This window comes from Australozyma saopauloensis, chromosome 4 (genome assembly GCF_035610405.1).
Source record: "Australozyma saopauloensis chromosome 4, complete sequence".
Lineage (NCBI taxonomy): Eukaryota > Fungi > Ascomycota > Pichiomycetes > Serinales > Metschnikowiaceae > Australozyma > Australozyma saopauloensis.
Window position 1 is genome coordinate 1,452,728 of NC_086134.1, and position 17,688 is coordinate 1,470,415.

At 43.3% G+C, this 17,688-nt stretch overlaps 6 protein-coding genes across 6 annotated transcripts; 5 read left to right on the forward strand and 1 right to left on the reverse strand.

The window, feature by feature from the left end:
• Window positions 1-173: 173 nt before the first annotated feature.
• On the forward strand, window positions 174-1,601 carry PUMCH_003674 (uncharacterized protein; the record flags this gene model as incomplete). The annotated part of the gene is made up of 1 exon (XM_063022634.1): window positions 174-1,601. One exon carries the CDS (start codon window positions 174-176, stop codon window positions 1,599-1,601), a length of 1,428 nt encoding a protein of 475 aa, XP_062878704.1.
• A 582-nt stretch (window positions 1,602-2,183) lies between these two features.
• On the forward strand, window positions 2,184-5,285 carry PUMCH_003675 (uncharacterized protein; the record flags this gene model as incomplete). Its single annotated transcript, XM_063022635.1, has 1 exon — window positions 2,184-5,285. One exon carries the CDS (start codon window positions 2,184-2,186, stop codon window positions 5,283-5,285), a length of 3,102 nt encoding a protein of 1,033 aa, XP_062878705.1.
• Window positions 5,286-5,593: 308 nt separating this feature from the next.
• On the forward strand, window positions 5,594-7,372 carry PUMCH_003676 (uncharacterized protein; the record flags this gene model as incomplete). The annotated part of the gene is made up of 1 exon (XM_063022636.1): window positions 5,594-7,372. The coding sequence occupies one exon, from the start codon at window positions 5,594-5,596 to the stop codon at window positions 7,370-7,372; it is 1,779 nt and encodes a 592-aa protein (XP_062878706.1).
• Window positions 7,373-8,070: 698 nt separating this feature from the next.
• Window positions 8,071-8,736, forward strand: PUMCH_003677 (uncharacterized protein; the record flags this gene model as incomplete). Its single annotated transcript, XM_063022637.1, has 1 exon — window positions 8,071-8,736. The coding sequence occupies one exon, from the start codon at window positions 8,071-8,073 to the stop codon at window positions 8,734-8,736; it is 666 nt and encodes a 221-aa protein (XP_062878707.1).
• A 262-nt stretch (window positions 8,737-8,998) lies between these two features.
• Window positions 8,999-9,547, reverse strand: PUMCH_003678 (uncharacterized protein; the record flags this gene model as incomplete). The annotated part of the gene is made up of 1 exon (XM_063022638.1): window positions 8,999-9,547. One exon carries the CDS (start codon window positions 9,545-9,547, stop codon window positions 8,999-9,001), a length of 549 nt encoding a protein of 182 aa, XP_062878708.1.
• Window positions 9,548-13,973: 4,426 nt separating this feature from the next.
• PUMCH_003679 (uncharacterized protein) lies at window positions 13,974-15,200 on the forward strand (the record flags this gene model as incomplete). The annotated part of the gene is made up of 1 exon (XM_063022639.1): window positions 13,974-15,200. One exon carries the CDS (start codon window positions 13,974-13,976, stop codon window positions 15,198-15,200), a length of 1,227 nt encoding a protein of 408 aa, XP_062878709.1.
• Window positions 15,201-17,688: the final 2,488 nt, after the last annotated feature.

Genomic DNA, 17,688 nt, shown 5'->3' on the forward strand with positions numbered 1-17,688 from the left:
AAGAGAAATCACTATTGGTTTTTTTCTGCCAAATATTCGTCCACAGTCCAATTCTCTTATCTACCTGCAGAGATCCCTCTGAGCGGCTACCATATCTAATAGGTACCACATTTCTCCCAACCAAAACCCCAGAATAATCCCTGCAAGGGGCATAGAATCCACAACTTTCAGAAATGGAATCATCGGTTCATACTATTGACCCCACGGTCTGCAGGCTCGGACCCTGGCGGTTCACGCTTTCCCGACTTCAATATTGCACCTTTACCTTGGTCGGTGTAGCCCTTCTCTGGCCCTGGAACTGTTTCCTCAGCGCGTCAGCATATTATGGAGAGCGCTTTTTTCATACACAGTCACTTGTGAAAATATACTCGCTGACGATGATGTCGGTGTCCACCATTGTCAGCACCACCTATAGCTATTATCTCTCACAGGCACAACGAGGAGTAGACTATAAGAAACGTATACATGTTGGGTTGGTGGCGACGATCGTGGTTTTTGTGTTGATGGCCATTTCGTGTGTGTCAGACTTGTTCATTCGTATGGATGATTATGTATTCTTCACCTTTCTAATGCTCATGGTCTTGGTAAGCGCCATGGCCACCTGCTTGGCCCAAAACGGTACCATGGCCACTGTGAATGTTTTGGGACAAATCTACACCAACGCGGTGATGGTGGGCCAGGCTATCGCTGGAACTTTGCCCTCAGTAGCTTTGATTATAAGCATCTTGATTGTAGGCGTGAAAGAGCGCGATGTTACTGCTAAAGTGGAGGATGACGATTATTACGTCGACAAGAACTTGGGCGTCTTTATCTATTACATCACTGCCAGTCTTGTTTCCGTCGCATCTATCGCTCTCCTCACTCTCACTGGCTATCTCAAGTCAGAGGCCCAATATAAAGCCCTCAACCAGCTCCTTGAAGAGGGGCAATCGTCACTCAGCGATGATGTATGCGATGTTGTTGAGGACGATAATACTTTGGGTGACACAACAAAGACTGTTGGAGAGGATCGGGCAGGGGTTTTGACTGAACCACTTCCGCCAACAGAAGCATATGTGCCCTTCAGTGTCATGTGGGGGAAACTCAAATTAATTGTTATGACAATTTTCCTCACATTCGGAGTGACGTTGATCTTCCCGGTATTTGCGTCGATCGTTGAGTCTGTGCACACTGATTCCCCTAGTCCGTTCTTCCACAAGAGTATCTACATTCCATTCATCTACCTCATTTGGAACCTTGGCGATCTACTTGGCCGCATCTTCTGTGGCGCCACTAATTCTTACATTCTTGTGAAGAACCCAAACCACTTAATTATCTACTCATTGCTACGCTTCTTGTACATTCCACTTTTCATGACATGCAACATCCATCCACTGGGACTGGCGCCGTTTTTCCTGTCTGATCTCTGGTACATGTTCTTGCAGTTTACATTTGGGTTTTCCAACGGTCAATTGGCCACTTCCTGCTTCATGGTTGTGGGAGATCATTGTGACAATGATGATGAGAAAAAGGCTGCAGGCGGATTCACCAGTGTATTTTTGAGCACGGGGCTCGCTGTTGGCAGTGTCCTCAGTTATCTTTTGGTTTTGATTGTCAATTAGTGACCGGAAGATCCGATCTGTCGTTGCATGGAAGCTAGCATCTTGCAAGTAGAATTCAAGGGCTCTCAATTTTAGAAAAACATATATCATTTTTAATCCTGAATATAATCCGTTCATTACTACCGTTAATATAGAACAAGGCGGAATAGCTCACATGGGCATTGGGAACAGATACAAATGATGAAAAGTCCTTTGAGATGGCAGTTTTTCTAGCCCCTTGAATGAGATTCATGCGCATTACATCACTTCCCATTGTATGTATGCCACACAATTTGTAGCTACTACGATTCTAGGAAATGTAGTCAGAAACAACAATCATACACTACCCTTATTGCCAATTTCCAACGAGTGCAATTAATAATAGTGAATATTCAACTCATACTACCTCCGACTGATATCGATCTTCATTTCTGCTACATATTCACCCCTATCTACAGCTACCACAAATTCTCATACTACATATATGCGACATACATATGCTACATACATATGCACCATACACATTATCACCTGTAGATCTATATACTTCAAACCCACGCCCCACTTCCAACACGTGCCCTCAATTCCCACCACAGCACACAGATGAGTTTCTGGCAAGAAAATAAAGGCGCCTTCAAAAAAGCAGGCATCGCTACCGCCAAAGGAATCGGCAGTGGAACAAAGGCCCTATCCAAAGCAGGCTACAACACCTACAAAAAGAACGAAGCCCAAAGAAAAGGGCTTCCTCCTCCGCAATTGGATCGCTCCAGTAGCGCGACATCTGCCTCCGAGGTTGTAGTGCCTCCAATGGAGCAACAAGACATCGGGTCGTTTGCACCTCCACCAAGACGAAACGTGCCAACACGGGCTATTCCGACCAAGGAGGATGGCCAAACGAGGAGTGGTGCGCAGAGTTATTCTCAACCAGTACAACCGGTGCAGCCAGTGCAGCCAGTACAACCGGTACAACCGGTACAGCCAGTGCAGTCAGTACAGTCAGTACAGCCAGTACAGCCAGGGCAAGTAGTTCAGCCAGGGCAGCCCCCAAATTATACAGAACAACCTCAATTTGTACCTCAACTGAATCCGGGTCAATTGCAGGCAAACATCACCCCCGTAGCCCAAACCGAACAAGTCAGACCTGTTCTTCCGGTGAGGCCCTCTCAGCAATTTGCGCAGAGTCAGACACAACCCGTAGCCACCACTGTAGAGCCCGCAACTTCGGCTCCGCCACCTCCAGCTAGAGCACAAAACCTCCAGGAAGACTTGACCAATCGGTTCTCCAGTGCGTTTTCTTCAGCGGTGACTCAGGCAACAACCCTGGCTATCAATCAAGGTGTCAAGGACGTTAAGGCAACCTATTTTGGACAGCCACAGGATAATCAGACGCAACAACCCCAGCCTCAGCAGCTTCAGCAGTCACAGCAGCCACAATCTGTTCAATCTGTGCAATCTGTTCAGCAACCTGCTCAGCCACTTCAACAACCCGTAGAACAACCCCCTCAATCTTATCAACAACCAGTTCAAACCTATCATCGGCCCGCACAACCACTTCAACAGCCAACTCAAACTTATCAACAGCCAAGTCAAACTTATCAACAGCCAACTCAGTCGTATGAACAACCAGCACAACAACCAGCACCTTCAGTGACTGAGGCAACTCCTCAAACACAGGCACAGTCCCTGACACTCACTCCAAAACAATTTGTGATGCCTGCTCGCGCTCATCAAGGGCCACTGTTTGTCAAGGCAGCGGATGTCTCTACTTTCGCTCCTCCTCCCATTCATATAGGAATTCGGGATCAAAAAAGTGCGGTTGGCTCTGCTAGCTCCGCAGGCTCTGCTTCATTATCTCTGGTTCCTGATGGCACACATTCGAGTGGATCTACTGCCTCAAGACCAACACCAGGCATTCCGGCAGCCGCTGCCTCTCAGCCTGCCGCTAACTCACCTGGTCCCGCCATTCCGTCAAGAACCGCTGAAAGGCCAGTTCTGCGGGGCACCTCGACCACCAAGCAGGTTTATGAGCACAAGCCAGTCAGTTACAAAGAGCTCGATATGTCTGCTTTGGGACCTCCGCCACCGAAGCCATTTAGAGCTGGCGGTGCTTCTCCTTCACATAGTCCTACTATCGATCATCCCTCAGTGGCTCCGCCGCAGTACAGCCCTTCCATTGAGAGTTCTAATCCCGAAATAACAAGAGCAAGTGGTCCTGTCCCATCATTGCCTAGTCGGGCTTCGGGTCTGTCTCAGCTTGCTGTAAAAGAAACTGCAGTATTACCCGAATCCATCAAACAAAAGAAGCAGCCGCCTCCAAAGCCTGCAAAGTTGAAGTCAGTTCCAAGGCCAGAATCGAAGGAACACAGTCCCGAAGTGTTGGTTGCGCATAAGGTGAGCCGATCAGGACCTAATTTTGCATTGGAGATAGCCAATAGAAAGTTAAAACATGTCGATCAATCCGAGAAATCCTTGGAATCAGAGAACTCAAAAGCTGAGCCTGGTATATCTCCTGGACTAGAAACAGTGAAGACTCTTGCGAAAGGAGGTCATGAAAAGCCAGCTAAACCTGTTAAGCCGCAGAAGCCACAAAAGCCTACAAAGGTCTTTGCCGAGAAAAACTTGGATACTAGCTCTGATATGAAGGTAATCTCTCCACAAATTGTTGAGGAACCCATTGTTAAAAAGTTACCACCTCCTAAACCACAAAAATTGACTGTTCCCGTTCAAAACTCTTCAATTAATGGTTTCGAAGCTACCCAACATACAGAAGTTCCGGCACCTGTTGCAAGAGCTGTGCCTCCTCCACCTCCAGCAAGATCCCCTCGCAACTCGACCCCTTCAAATGCCTCACCAACTCCACCTCCAATTCCAGCCTCAAGAAATTACGTCCGGAAGGCAGCTCCAATTCCTCGGGCTGGAGACCTGTCAACTCCTGAGCCGGCACCGCCTGGTCCACCTGATTTTAACCTTGAACTAACTTCTGGGTGGTATGCCAATGTCAATTCAGGTCTTGACCTACCTGCTGACTTGCAAGGGCTAGCCTACAGCACATCCTATCAATATAGCAGTATGGGAGGTGTTTTCACCGATCACACGAGAATGATCACAATCACCATCAAGGATTTGTCAAAGGTAACATACGAGATAAAGTGGAAGAACAATGACTATCAAAGAACAACTGCCCGTGTGGCCGAGTTCAAACCTTCCCCTATAGACACAAAAATTCCGACTAAACAGCAACTTCTTCAGTACAGTGAACAATTTGGAAATCATATAGTGGCGTGGTGTCTTCATCGTGAGGGTCAACAAGTCGGGCTGGGAGAATGCTGGGATTTGGCCCACGATGCTTTGCAGAAAGGCTGTGGAAACCACGCCTTCGTCTCGACTTACTATCACCATGGCTACCCAATCCTAGAATTACATGGAAAAGCACTATACCGTGGCCCAGAAGATGAGGTACGCAAGGGTGACATTTTGCAATTCACCACTGCTGTTCTTGAGGACAAGTCTTCCGGTTCAAGACAAACAGCCGGAGATCCGAACCACACTGCAGTTGTCATTGACAAATTAGGTGACAGGATTCTTGTTGCAGAACAAAACGTGCAAGGCGTCCGTGTTGTGAGACGAGGTGAATACAACTTGTCTCACTTGGTACAAGGCTCTGTGGTAGTTTATAGACCAATTGTTGCAGACTGGGCGGAGTAAAATTGCCTGCGTATTTCAGAGCTCGTATGTATATTCAATTTCAAATCAGAGTATGTGTATGATTTCTCCTTGTTGAGTTATTGATTTCAAGACAACTCATGTTCAGTCCAGCTGAAAGACAGGATCGTTTGAGCTTACAAATTCGAAAATACAAAAAAATATGAAATATCTACTAGGCAAATCACCTCGGATTATTAATGCATTTAGTCCTCACCACCTCATGGTCCGTCCTAATTAGTTTCTCTTAATCGAAATGTGGGGTTCGCGATGATCATCGCTTCCAATAGTACTGTTGGCTCATCTGAACAATGTCTGCAAGTGAAGCACATGCCCCAGTATTATCGACGCACCAAGACGAATCGACATTCACGTACGCTAAAGTAAAAAAAGGTGAGGTTTCTAGAAAATTGCCGGTTTTGCAAGGAGAAGAATACCTTGATGTTGTCAAATCGTACTACTCTGTAAACGAACTAGCCAAATTTTTGGCACAAAAAGATGATTCGGGCAATAGAAAGTATAGAAGAGTAACGCTTCAATTTCCAGACTCTTTAATTTGCGACTCTGCCGCAATCGTTACTGAACTTCAGAAGCAACTTGGACTTGATGTTGATGCCACCAATCCTGAATTAAAGCCGGAAATTGAACAGGCAAGCTCAGTTTGTTGTCAGAACGATGGCTCGCTAAATTATTGCTCGAAATCTGAGTCAAATGGAAGCTCTTGTTGCACTCTGAGAACCACCAAGAACCCAGATTCTGCAGAACGTCAAAGACTCTGGATTTTGGCTGACACATCCTATTCGTCGTGCTGCGTGGACGAAGTTGCTGCAGAGCATGTAAAGTCTGATTTCGTCGTGCATTTTGGAGATGCCTGTCTCAATCCGGTCTCCTCCCTACCTACCGCATATGTCTTCGGAATGCCTCAAATTGATACACAACTGCTAGTTAGTGCCTTCAAGGAAAGGTATCCTCTTGCAGATTACTGTAATTCTGTAATCGTGCTCATGGCAGATGCCCCTCATACTCATCATTTGCAAGGCCTCAAAGACGAATTAACAGAATACAAAATTGTTGTTGCCGACCTCGTGGCAGGAGAAAATATGCATTTCTTGGGTTACACCCCTACTTTAGACAAAGTATCCTTGAACACTCTTAATCGAGTATTTGTCGGTGTAGAACTGGGCGACGATTCTGTGCTCGCCGAGTATGACTTGTTCCACATCACAACCCCCGATGCACCACGTCTTCTCCAATTGAGCACGAAGTTTCAGTCGGTTAGTACGTGTCGGGATGGTTTCGTATCCCAAGGCCCATTTCCTAATCTCATGCGCCGCTATAGATATATGCACATGGCCAGGGCTGCGGGAACGGTGGGTATTCTCGTGAACACGCTCTCTTTGTCGAACACAAAGACTCTCATTCAAAAAATCGGTGAGCGGATCAAAGCGGCTGGGAAACGACACTACGTTTTTGTTGTCGGAAAGCCCAATGTGGCCAAACTTGCCAATTTTGATGCTGTGGATCTCTGGTGCGTGTTGGGATGTGACCATCAAGGCATCATATTGGATGAGTACAATGAATATTTCAAACCTATTGTCACCCCATATGAACTTCTTCTAGCCATTGGTGATGAATTCCAATGGACCGGCAAATGGGTGACAGAGTTTGAGAAAGTTCTTGAGGATATGCGCATAGAAGAAGAGGAAAATAAGCCGGAGGAGAAGCAGGAAACTGACGCCCAAGAGAGTGATGAGGAGCCAGAGTTTGATCCGGTTACTGGTAGGTACGTTAGCTCAGCAAGGCCATTGAGAAGATTGCAGCATTTGCAAATCTCTCATGAGGCTGAGGGAAATGACCAGGAAGAACCCCAGGCGGGTGGAGCTTTGGTTAAAAAACTCGGTGGCACCGTTATTTTGCGGGATACTGTTTCTACAGCCGCTGTACACTTACAGAATAGGGAATGGAAGGGTTTGGGAAGTGACTGGACTGATCAAGATAGCACGGAAGCGGCTCTTGTTGAAGAGGGAACCAGTGGTATTGCCCGTGGGTACCAATTTGATAATGAGGATGCATTTAAGAACCAGACATAGATTATAGAAGTTTCTTGAAAGATGATGAGGGTTGTGGTGTATGAATCTGGCCTTTTGAGAGTATATAGAAGTATAATCGGCATTAATAGACATTTTCTCTGGTTTGCAATTACCTGGCCCTTCTCAGATATCGAATGGTCGAGCAGAACTTGATGAATCCTCATTGAAATGTCGATTAAAAAAAATCAACAAATTAACACATAAAACAAACCAATACTTTGATATTTTGAACAAAGAACGCCCATTTGCCGACAGATGTGATAAATCCATTTTCTCCGCAATTCTACGATTTCACCCAGCTTCGAGAATGAACGACTCTTTCTCCATTGATACCATCATCTGGCATCTTTTTGCAAAGAGATACCTGATATATACAATATGTTTAGCGCTTAGGTATGATTTTGAAAAAATTGTCATTCAATTCGTAGCCTGGATTCGATTATACTAACTATAGTTATTGGCATCTTAGCAGTCTCGTATCGCTTCTGCCAGGCCTCATATTTTTAATCGTAGAGATAGCAATACTTCTATGTAAAAGAGCTGTTTTGCCTAACGTGCCAATAGCTGAATTGGGGATAAATGATGTTGCATTGGTGACCGGTGGGCTGAATGGGTTGGGGGTGGAGATTGTCAAACTGCTACTAGAAACACAAAATTTGGGGGCAATATATATTTTGGATGTACAGAGGCCTCCTACTATGCTCTGTGATAAAGTTAAATTTGTGGAGTGTGATCTAGCGTCACCAGAAGCTTTAAGTATGTCTCTAGATCATATCTATTCCAGTCTCGATGGAAGAAACTTATCTGTGGTCGTTAATAATGCGGGAATTCGGGGCAGTGGGTCTGTCCTTAATGTTTCAGATTCCACAATCCGGAAGGTTTTCGAAGTGAACTTTTTTGCACCCATTCACATTATGAGAGAGGTAACTTCTCGCCATTTACAGATACCATCAGACAAAAGATTAAGTTTAGTTAATGTGTCTTCAATTCTAGGAACTTTGGGTCCAAAGAATCTCCTGGCATACTCTGCTTCAAAGGCAGCATCTATACAAGCACACGAGTGTTTTGCAGAGGAAATGCGACCATTCGATAATATAACAACGCTCCTTGTTTTGCCAGGCCAACTAACGACGGAGATGTTTCGTGATGTCTCGCCAAGTCGCCTTTTCTTCGCGCCGTTGGTAGACCATAAACGATTGGCTCAGCAGATCGTTCAGAAAATTGCCGCAGGCGAGGAGGGCGTATTGTGTGAACCATTTTATGCCAATTTTTTACCTTTTGTCAAGGTAATGCCTATTTATTTTCAACGGCTCGCTCGTTGGATCTCTCAAATGGATGAGAAGATTGGAGATGAAGCACAATGAATGTTTCAAAGACAATTGTCCTACTTATACACTCTGAGGAGTGAAACTTCTAAATAAATTTCATAGATTGTTGGAAGGAAGTGAAAGAATCAAGGGCAAAAGCGATAGCAAACTCTCTCTAATGCCCAATTCGAGGCAATGAAATCAATTAACTGGAAAATTGCGTACGCTTGCAATACATTTTGCAGCAGACAAAAGCTGCGGTTTTGTTTCTAGGACTCCTCCGGCCTTCATCGTATATTACATTTATCAACACTACCACTCACTGGTTCTTCTTCGCCACAAGTTTTTCCAAATGCGCCTGGAACTCAGTTTCATTCAAGAACCCAAAATTGTCAAACACTTTGGTAAAAGGAATTTCTGTCTCGACCGGCGACTCATAGTTCTCTCCGAACACAACCTTCACCTGATAAACCGGACTGAAAGCAGATTCCGTCAGAGTGAAAACAGCAATTTTCTTGCCGTTTTTCACGCCAATGTACTTGTTATTTTTATACTGGGATCCCTTAGAGAGGAACAACATTACACCGCAAATCACACAGTACACAAAAATGGCCCCTCCGATGACCAATTTCGTGTCATGAAACTTGTAGTTCTTCTCTAAGTAGTAGAGAAATCCAGCAATTGCCACAGTCAGGTACCCAAGGGCCAACTTGGTGTCTACAAGCGAGAAATCCTGGTCATAACCGAGTTTGGCGAAGATTTGAGGGAGATTGTCGTCTGCCTCGGTGCGCAAAGCCACCACAGAGCTATGGTCAGTATACTTAGACAATTTCGATTGATTCAGTGACGTTTTGGTGGTGCGATACATACTTTAAGTTAACTTTCTTGCCCATATCGTTGATTCTAGTAGAATACGGTTATGCATAAGGGAATATGTGATTGAGCGCGAGAATCTGGGGAAATCAACATGACTGGAAAAGACGAAGAAAGGCATAAGAGAGATATCCTTGGAAAAGGAGAAGAACGGTAATTTGCTTTTTTTTTCTGTATAGATTTGAACGATTTGGAAAGCCTTCACTGGTCAGGTAGTTGCACATACCAACAGGTACGCATGTACAATTTCCAGGAAACTTTATAACTTGTGTTTCTAGAGAATCAAAGAATGAAAATCGTAACTTTAGATTATACAAGGGTTCATTCATGTTCGATGCCATGCCGAGAAAGATGTAATCTCTGACTTCTGTCACGCTTTCTACCAACCTTACTCTGAATCATTTGAAAATGTGATGTTGTGAGCGAATTTAGAGGAAATCGAGGGCTCAGTCATACGCAAATTTAGTTTTCTTCATTAGCCATCAGTATCATTCTGTGAATCCAATTGGGTGCAATTTTCTGCAGAAAGATGTGTCTATTCACGAGATAACTGATCATCAATGAACACCAATTGTAAATTCATTCTGCTAAGATTTTCTTTCGATGAGGTTGCTTTTGTGTAGAGACACTCAAAGATTATTCTTGTGGTAAACAGGACATGCCTTCTGGAAATCCACAAATTGCCTTCTTAAAGCATATGGACTAGCAGGATGGAAGGTTGTTATTGCGCCTTAAATATCAGGACGGCCTCCAAAATACTAATGAATACTCGGAATAATTGTTTGGTTTTACTTTGTATTAAGTTTCTTTCCTAGCCGGCTCTGATTTGAATGGCCAAGGAGAACTACAACTCATATTCTAGGTCCAACAAAGGTAGTGTGCAGCCACTTGCGGAATTGTGTTTATTGAAATAAGCTAGCGTGTGAGTGAGTTTCCTAGTAGCCGGGGATCATAAGCAATTGTAAGGGTCAAAGTTGACTCATGTAGAAAATCGTCTTTTGTTCGGCGTATATGAGCGTCTTAGATCATTATTCTTTGGTCCTCGAAAAACTACCACAAATCTAATCCTCCCTAGCATGAACCAGACCATATATAAACGAGTGTGAATTTGAGAGAAGTGCACAAATTATCCACAGATACCTTGAGATCATCACTCGGACTATTTCAATAGGCGTGTGTAAGCGTGTCAAAAAACCAGAAGTTCCATAGCTTCAAGACGTCCCAAATCCTGCTAGTGGAACTCAGCACCCGCTTCTTTTTGAGTCTCAATACTATCAGTTTGTGAAGAGGATATTGACGCATACTTCCGTCTTCATTCAAAAAGTCTTCTTTGACCTTCTGGCGTATTACTCGAATTGAAGGGTCTGTGGTTGCCAACACATGGGATAGAGCGGTGTATGAAATCTTAATGCTTAGATCGTGAAGCCAGACCTTAACATTTAGAAATAGCTGCTGAAATTCTTTCAAAAGCTTTCTCTTGTTCTTTTTGAATCCAGTTGTCTCGATCCTATACGAAAAACGAAGCTCAGAAGAAACTTTGTCAAACCTCGTTTGAAAACATATCAATTTTTTTGCCTCAGATTTTGCAAGTGCGTGTTTTTTTTTTTGTCTGAATCAAGGTCTACCAAGCAGTCTTCAAGAACTTGGCGGTGAATACTCAAGAGATACCCTCCCAAATTTAGTTCTTTCAAAATGTCATCGCATGCATCGTAGTTCTTAACAAACTCGGCGGCGTTATTTGTGTAATCGTTGATGACCTGGCTCACTTCATCCATTAGTCTAGTGCTTATCTCCACTGCTTCTCCGACTGCTTCTACACACTGCTGCGTGTTACCATCGACTTTCATTACCGGAAACTGTTGTTCATTACGCTCGTGTATTCGGTCTTTCTTTAGGATTTCTGAAATATCAAAGAATTCGGAAGTGCATGTGCTTTGAAAATATTCTACCATATCGTACCACCAGTTCATTGGAAAGAAAAAAAAGTCAGCTGAAGTGAAGAGATAAAATTTGGTATCTACTCTTTAAGTAAAATAATACCTGTTATAGAGGCTTTGTCATGCTTGAATTTTGGATATTGCAAACACAGACGTCACAGGGCAGATTAAATGTAGAATAATTTCAATACCTCTACAGCCAACTTGATTAAAGAGAATTTGTTAGGTTACTGATAGTTTAACTGATTTATTACTTAGAAAAGAGTAGATAGTGATTGACTTCTGACACAAACGGGCGGGCGAAGCCTCCCTTTTATATACGAGAATTACTAGCATCCCAATCTGTGACCCTTCAGCTAGGCGTCGCAGGTCGGTTTACACCTACCTGGTACACCTAACAACCGTGCTCCAGATCGAGACTTCCTAATTTGGTCAGCTGACGTAAGCATTCTAACGTCTACCTAACAGAATTGATTCGATCTAGACAACCTATGAAAACGATATATTCGAATCACATCTCACTAGGCTCTATCGTATACCAGAAGGAACCGTCCAAAGACTTTCACACTGTGATCGAAAGTCACTGCTGTTGAAGGTCTTGTTTCAAAATGCTTCTTTATCATCTTATGTTTTGTGTTTCTGAGCCATGTATTCCTCTAAAACATCCTTCACAACCAAAAAACTCTTGTTAGCTTCTCGCACACGATGAAGAAGATATTTCATGTACTCTAGCAGCAAATAAATTCCTTTCAATTTTGAATGCGCATGTACGCATGCTTCTCTCAATTCAGATTCTACTGCTTGAATCTCCGAACTGTACTCTTGCTCCGATGGCTTGAGCTCCTCCGCCTTGAGTTTCACCATTTTTTGGGTGTCACGTAAATCATTCGCTAATTTCTGTACAATTGGCTCCATTGAGCTCAATAGCCCTACTAAGTTGACCTTGACTTTATTTTTTTCCAAAATCTGGTCACTACTTCCTTGCGTAACCTTGAACAAAGCATTAAAGGCGAACAGTTCGTCTTGCAGCCTGAAGACCATATCATTTCTTTGCTTAGGCCAGGTGTTCTCTACATAATATAAGTCTTTAGAATTCAATTTTTTCCAATAGTGTAGGATTTTGGATCCCAACACGATGAGATCTTCGAAATTCACTGCGTCAGGATCAAGAAGAGCGGAAAGCACCCTAGCTTCTAGTTCAAGCAATCGTTTATCTACGCATCGAGGAAAATGGGAACTCATTTTTGAAATCGTGGTATGAGAGTATCAGAATATTGAGCAAACTGAAGAGTTGCATGATGAATAATCTTGCTTCATTCTGGCAGAATCAAACAGTGCTGCAGCCTAACAAATTAATAGTACAAGGCGCCAATTTCCACGATAGAATGAAGGAGCTGTGAAATTTGATTACGCTAGCAATTCGCGACTCAGGATTAGGCTTGAGCTGTCGAGCTCGGTCCCGAAGGCAGTCGTTGCAATTATTGATGTATCTACGAAGTACACATTAAACAAACATACTTAGGATAAGGCTCAAGGTCGGCGGGAAATAGAATTTGATGACCGGTGCAAGAATAAAGATATTGGACATAAAATGCCACTGGTTAAATTCTATTCACCTGCCTGAGTGTTCCTACCAAATAAATCAAACAACCTGAACTATGCGAACTCAATTGAATAATGCAAAAGACAATTGCTTTTCGATGAACTTTGTTAAGCTTTCTCGAGAGATGTACTTCGAATTCGATCTGTGGTCTAATAGGATGTTTTCGGGTGTATGGGTAGATACAATAAATAAGGTCGTATACCAAGAGAAGTCACGGTGCTTGCTAATACTTTGAAAGTATAATCAAAAGTATTATTCCAAGATATGCCTGAAGATTATAAAGAGCCTAGTTGTATAGACGTGAACCGTATTGTAAAAGTTTCCTCTCTAGGCACAACCTCTCATTTTGGAAATACGGGAACCGAATTGAGATAGTTTTTTCAGAAAGCACTGTCCCTTCGATTTAAGGATATACGAGAACCGTATGGAAGAGGTTTTCTCTCTAGGCCGAGATTCTTCTCTTATGGTCTTACGGCTCCGCCTGAACCCTCACATGGTGCTGATGAGAGTCCGAGGCCACAACAAAATCTACTTGCAACAACAAATTCTGTAAGGTATTGGGGTTTTTGCGAAAACAAGACTTTCACCTAGAATTTGCTAGCGAATGATTATTGAAGAAGCGAATAGCTGGCGTGATTCTGCCCAAATCTCATTCTGAAGATCAGATAGGATCTCGAAAAAACTGACAGAAAATAAGGTTGAGTTGCTAAAACCATTATTTTTCAGCTGCTAGATTCTTCAGCGAAACAATTTGGAATTCAAATTCAGATTTTCGGAGGTTTGCAAATTTGTATATGCGTGGGCCTACGTCTTTGTGTTTGTACACATACTTCTTGCAACACCAAGTTGGTTATCCCTAAGAAGAAAACACGACAATTGCAATGCAACAAACTAGTCGAGGTACTCCAAATGAACACGAAGCTCAATTTCAGGGCATTTTCGCTGGAAGAGACGCCAGTGGAGCCTCCGCTGGGAGTGACTCTGCTCCTGAGAACACTGATGGGGTCGCCCAACAGCGAGTTAATGATTTGGAAGAAGGTCTCAAGCGTGTGCAAGTGAATATCCACGGACAGTTAATTGTGATGACGTTCATGTTCATTCAGGTTTTCTGGGATAATTATTTGATCAAAGCAAAGGGAGCTCTTACTGAAAGGCATGATTATGAACGGTTTAAGGAGGTTATTGAACCTTTCAGATCGGTGGTTTTCAGTGGATTTCAACTGCTTGTCACTTTAGACAAGAATACTATGTCGACTATCCGCTCTATGGCACTCGGCCCATTCATCCCATCAGCTGAGTACACAGCCGATTTGCTTCAGCACTATCAAGATCTCAGGTATAAGATTAACAGCTTTGCATTAACTGTGTTCCCTGCCAATCCTTGGGGTCGTCAGGCGAGTGGCCTCAGGGATGAAGTGATCCGTATATTTAACGAGGATGCTCAACTGATAGTGTACTACTACAGTCATATGATGCCGTGCTTCTGGGACATGGCTATTGAGAGACTGAAGTTTAGTCTGGGGTTTGCACATGCAAAAATGGATATCTTCCTCGGTCTCTTAGGAACTTTGGCATGGCTTTTCGGAAGTATTCCTTCTGTGTCTGTACTGGAAATGGCCACCGAAACGACGGCTTTTTTCGCAAACATGGCCGTGGTTTATCTGGATCCACTCTTCAAGAATCACAAGTCTTTGCCATGGAAGTATTGGGCATCTGCAAATAAAGTCTCGGTGGGCTTCAGCTCATGTCTCTCAATACTTTTGTTCATCTATTTGGTGGTTCGCATCTTCAAACCCAGCCTTATTCAAGACCTCCGAACTTCATATAGTTTGGAAAGAGGACAAGCGTTTAGAAAATGGACTCGCATCAGAGCGTCCCTCGACGGAGTATGGCCTAAGGACTTCTCGAAGGAGGATTTCACCCCGGTCCACAGTTCTGCAATTGAGATTAAGGGTAATTTGGAGTCTGCTTACAATGCTCTTGCCGCAAGAGTGGAGGTCACTACTTGTTGGGTAGAAGTGCCTGCCGATGAAATTCTCAGCGACTATCCGTCAACATTGAGAAATCAGGCTCCTCCAAGACCCCCAACTCAAACTCATACCAGGTAGCCCTAGGCCTCTTGGAAAGAGTCCTGGGCATGTTGGCTCATGACCGATACTTCAGCAGCGGGTCTGCTGATCCTCTATTCTTTTATACCATCGCTCTTCTTAATATTCTAATTATATGCTATTCTTGCTAGTACCAATTCAGTTCAAACGACCGAAGCATGCCGTGTTAGCATTTCGTTGAGGAAGAATTTGGTAGTTATAGAAAAGAGGGATTGGTGCCTCTGTATGTAGAGTTTGATTGCGTCCCGCACGCCCCGAAATAACATTCAAAAACTGAAGTGTGTTGGAACCTGTATAATTTGAATACCAGGTTTCTGAGGTACGGGAGTTTTGAGCCTCACGTACCAACGTTATGCACACATTCCTTACGAGCGGAATGTGAACTAACATGATGATGTTAGATCACGTGTAATTCCATAATTACCATTAATAAATAATTATCACAATTTGACTTTATTTTAGAGGACAGAGAAGTGTCTTTCCATCAATATAAGACACACCTATAGTTTGATATCTTAGATGAGTCTGATCCATCCTGACATGCAGGCTGCGCGAGTAGGCGATGTATATAACATGGTCCAACATAACCTCCATATATCTCTTATACTTAGATACTCATTCCTCAATCGCGTACCACATTCCTTCGACCCTTCTACGGTATTCATATTTTCCAGTTTTCCAAAACTTCACCTTCCTTCACTATTTTAGAAATAATCATATTTAAATTCGAGAATTACCATTACTACCATGGGCTCTTGTGTTTCTAAATCACCCACAAAAACAAGTTCTCAACCGAGTCAGTCGCTTCAAAGTAGAAAAAATGCCAGCAACGAAAAAACAGTTCCACGTACGGGTGATGATTCCCGAGAAGCTGCTGCAGTGGCTGCTGAGAAACGGCTCCAGGCACAACAACAAAACACCAAATCTGGGCAGGATCGATTGAAGGCAATGGAGAAGGTTTCGCGGAAAGATAAGGGGCTTGCTTGAAGGGTAAATGAGGCAATTGACGGAGAAGTCTCTGGGCTGGAGCCAGGGCTGTGGCCGGAAGCTAGGCGTTATGTGTTATTTAAGTGGAGGCCGCTGTAAAGTATCGCATGATTGACCTCATCTGAGTCGGTGTAATTCGTGTTCTATTGACGCATATTTCAAAACACTAGGTGATTGGCGTTGGACATCTGTAGATTTTAAATGGTCGGTAATTGTTTAATACCCAGTGAAACTCCTTGCACTTACACTCAGATAGGTAGTCATTGGCCCGTCTGAGAGCTGGAAGCTTTTGAGAGGCTTTTGCAACGAGTCCATTCTGCTTTATTGCCCAGTTCACCAGTCTTTTAACTCTTTACTCGAAGCTGCTCGTGTGAGCAGTTTAGCGTAGCTGGATTCTATTTCTAGGCTATAACTGTCAACAAAGTTTAACTTATCGAGTTATAAACACCCTAGAGGCTGGTCCACCTCTTTATAGAGATTAACGATCAGCGGCTCTGGCTGTTGATCGTCTCTCCATGGCCAGTTCATGAACGAAGTAGACGGACAAGAGCTATTTGATAATTGTCTCTAATCCAGCCAATTTCATGAGAAGCATCGAGAATTGACCTGATTGAGAATTACCATTGTGGCTCCTGGTATCCGGAGCCTCAACTGATGTGCTTACTACAATTGGCAAAGTTGTGGACATACACCTTCTGCGGTTTATGTGTCATGATACTGAATTATTTAGAGATTGAATAAATCAAACAGGAATCAAGGCGATGTGCTAGATGGGAATTCCTCGCTGTATACTACTCAAAAACATTTCGCCAAAAACAGATCGGAGTTGACAATGAGCATTTCCCAATGCGTCAACGTAAATTTCTTACTTGATGTTAATAACTACGATTGTCTCAATCTCGCAACCGTCATTGTTTCTGAATATTCATTTAGTATAATCTCCTACTGACCACCATTATGTGAGCGATGTTGACAGTGAGTTGCCACTCAATTTTACAAGAAAAAACACAAAAAGATTGCATCACCACAAATTTTATTTCGTAACCATTTATGTGTATTTCTAGTGGGCTGATTTTGAGTGGTATTTCTTTGAGACTACCGCAAGAATAATCTACCACAGCCGCCTTTATTGTAAAGTGTATTCAGGCATAGCCAGAAAAATATGGATACATATTGTGATCGCTTTTATTCAAGACGATGGAAGTCTAAGAAGCTCGGTTTCGATTTTTTATAAATACTCTGACACGTCCACTTGAGTTTTTAAATTTTAATTCGGGGCGTGCGAGACACAATCAATTTACAGAGGCACCAATCCCTCTTTCCCACAACAACCAACTTCTTCCTCAACGAAGTGCTAACACGACATGTTTCGGTCGTTTGAACTAGATTGGTACTAGCAAGAATAGCGTATAATTTGAATATTTAAAAAAGCGATGGTATAAAAGAATAGAGGATCAGCAGACCCGCTGCTGAAGTATCGGCCATGAGCAACATGCCCATG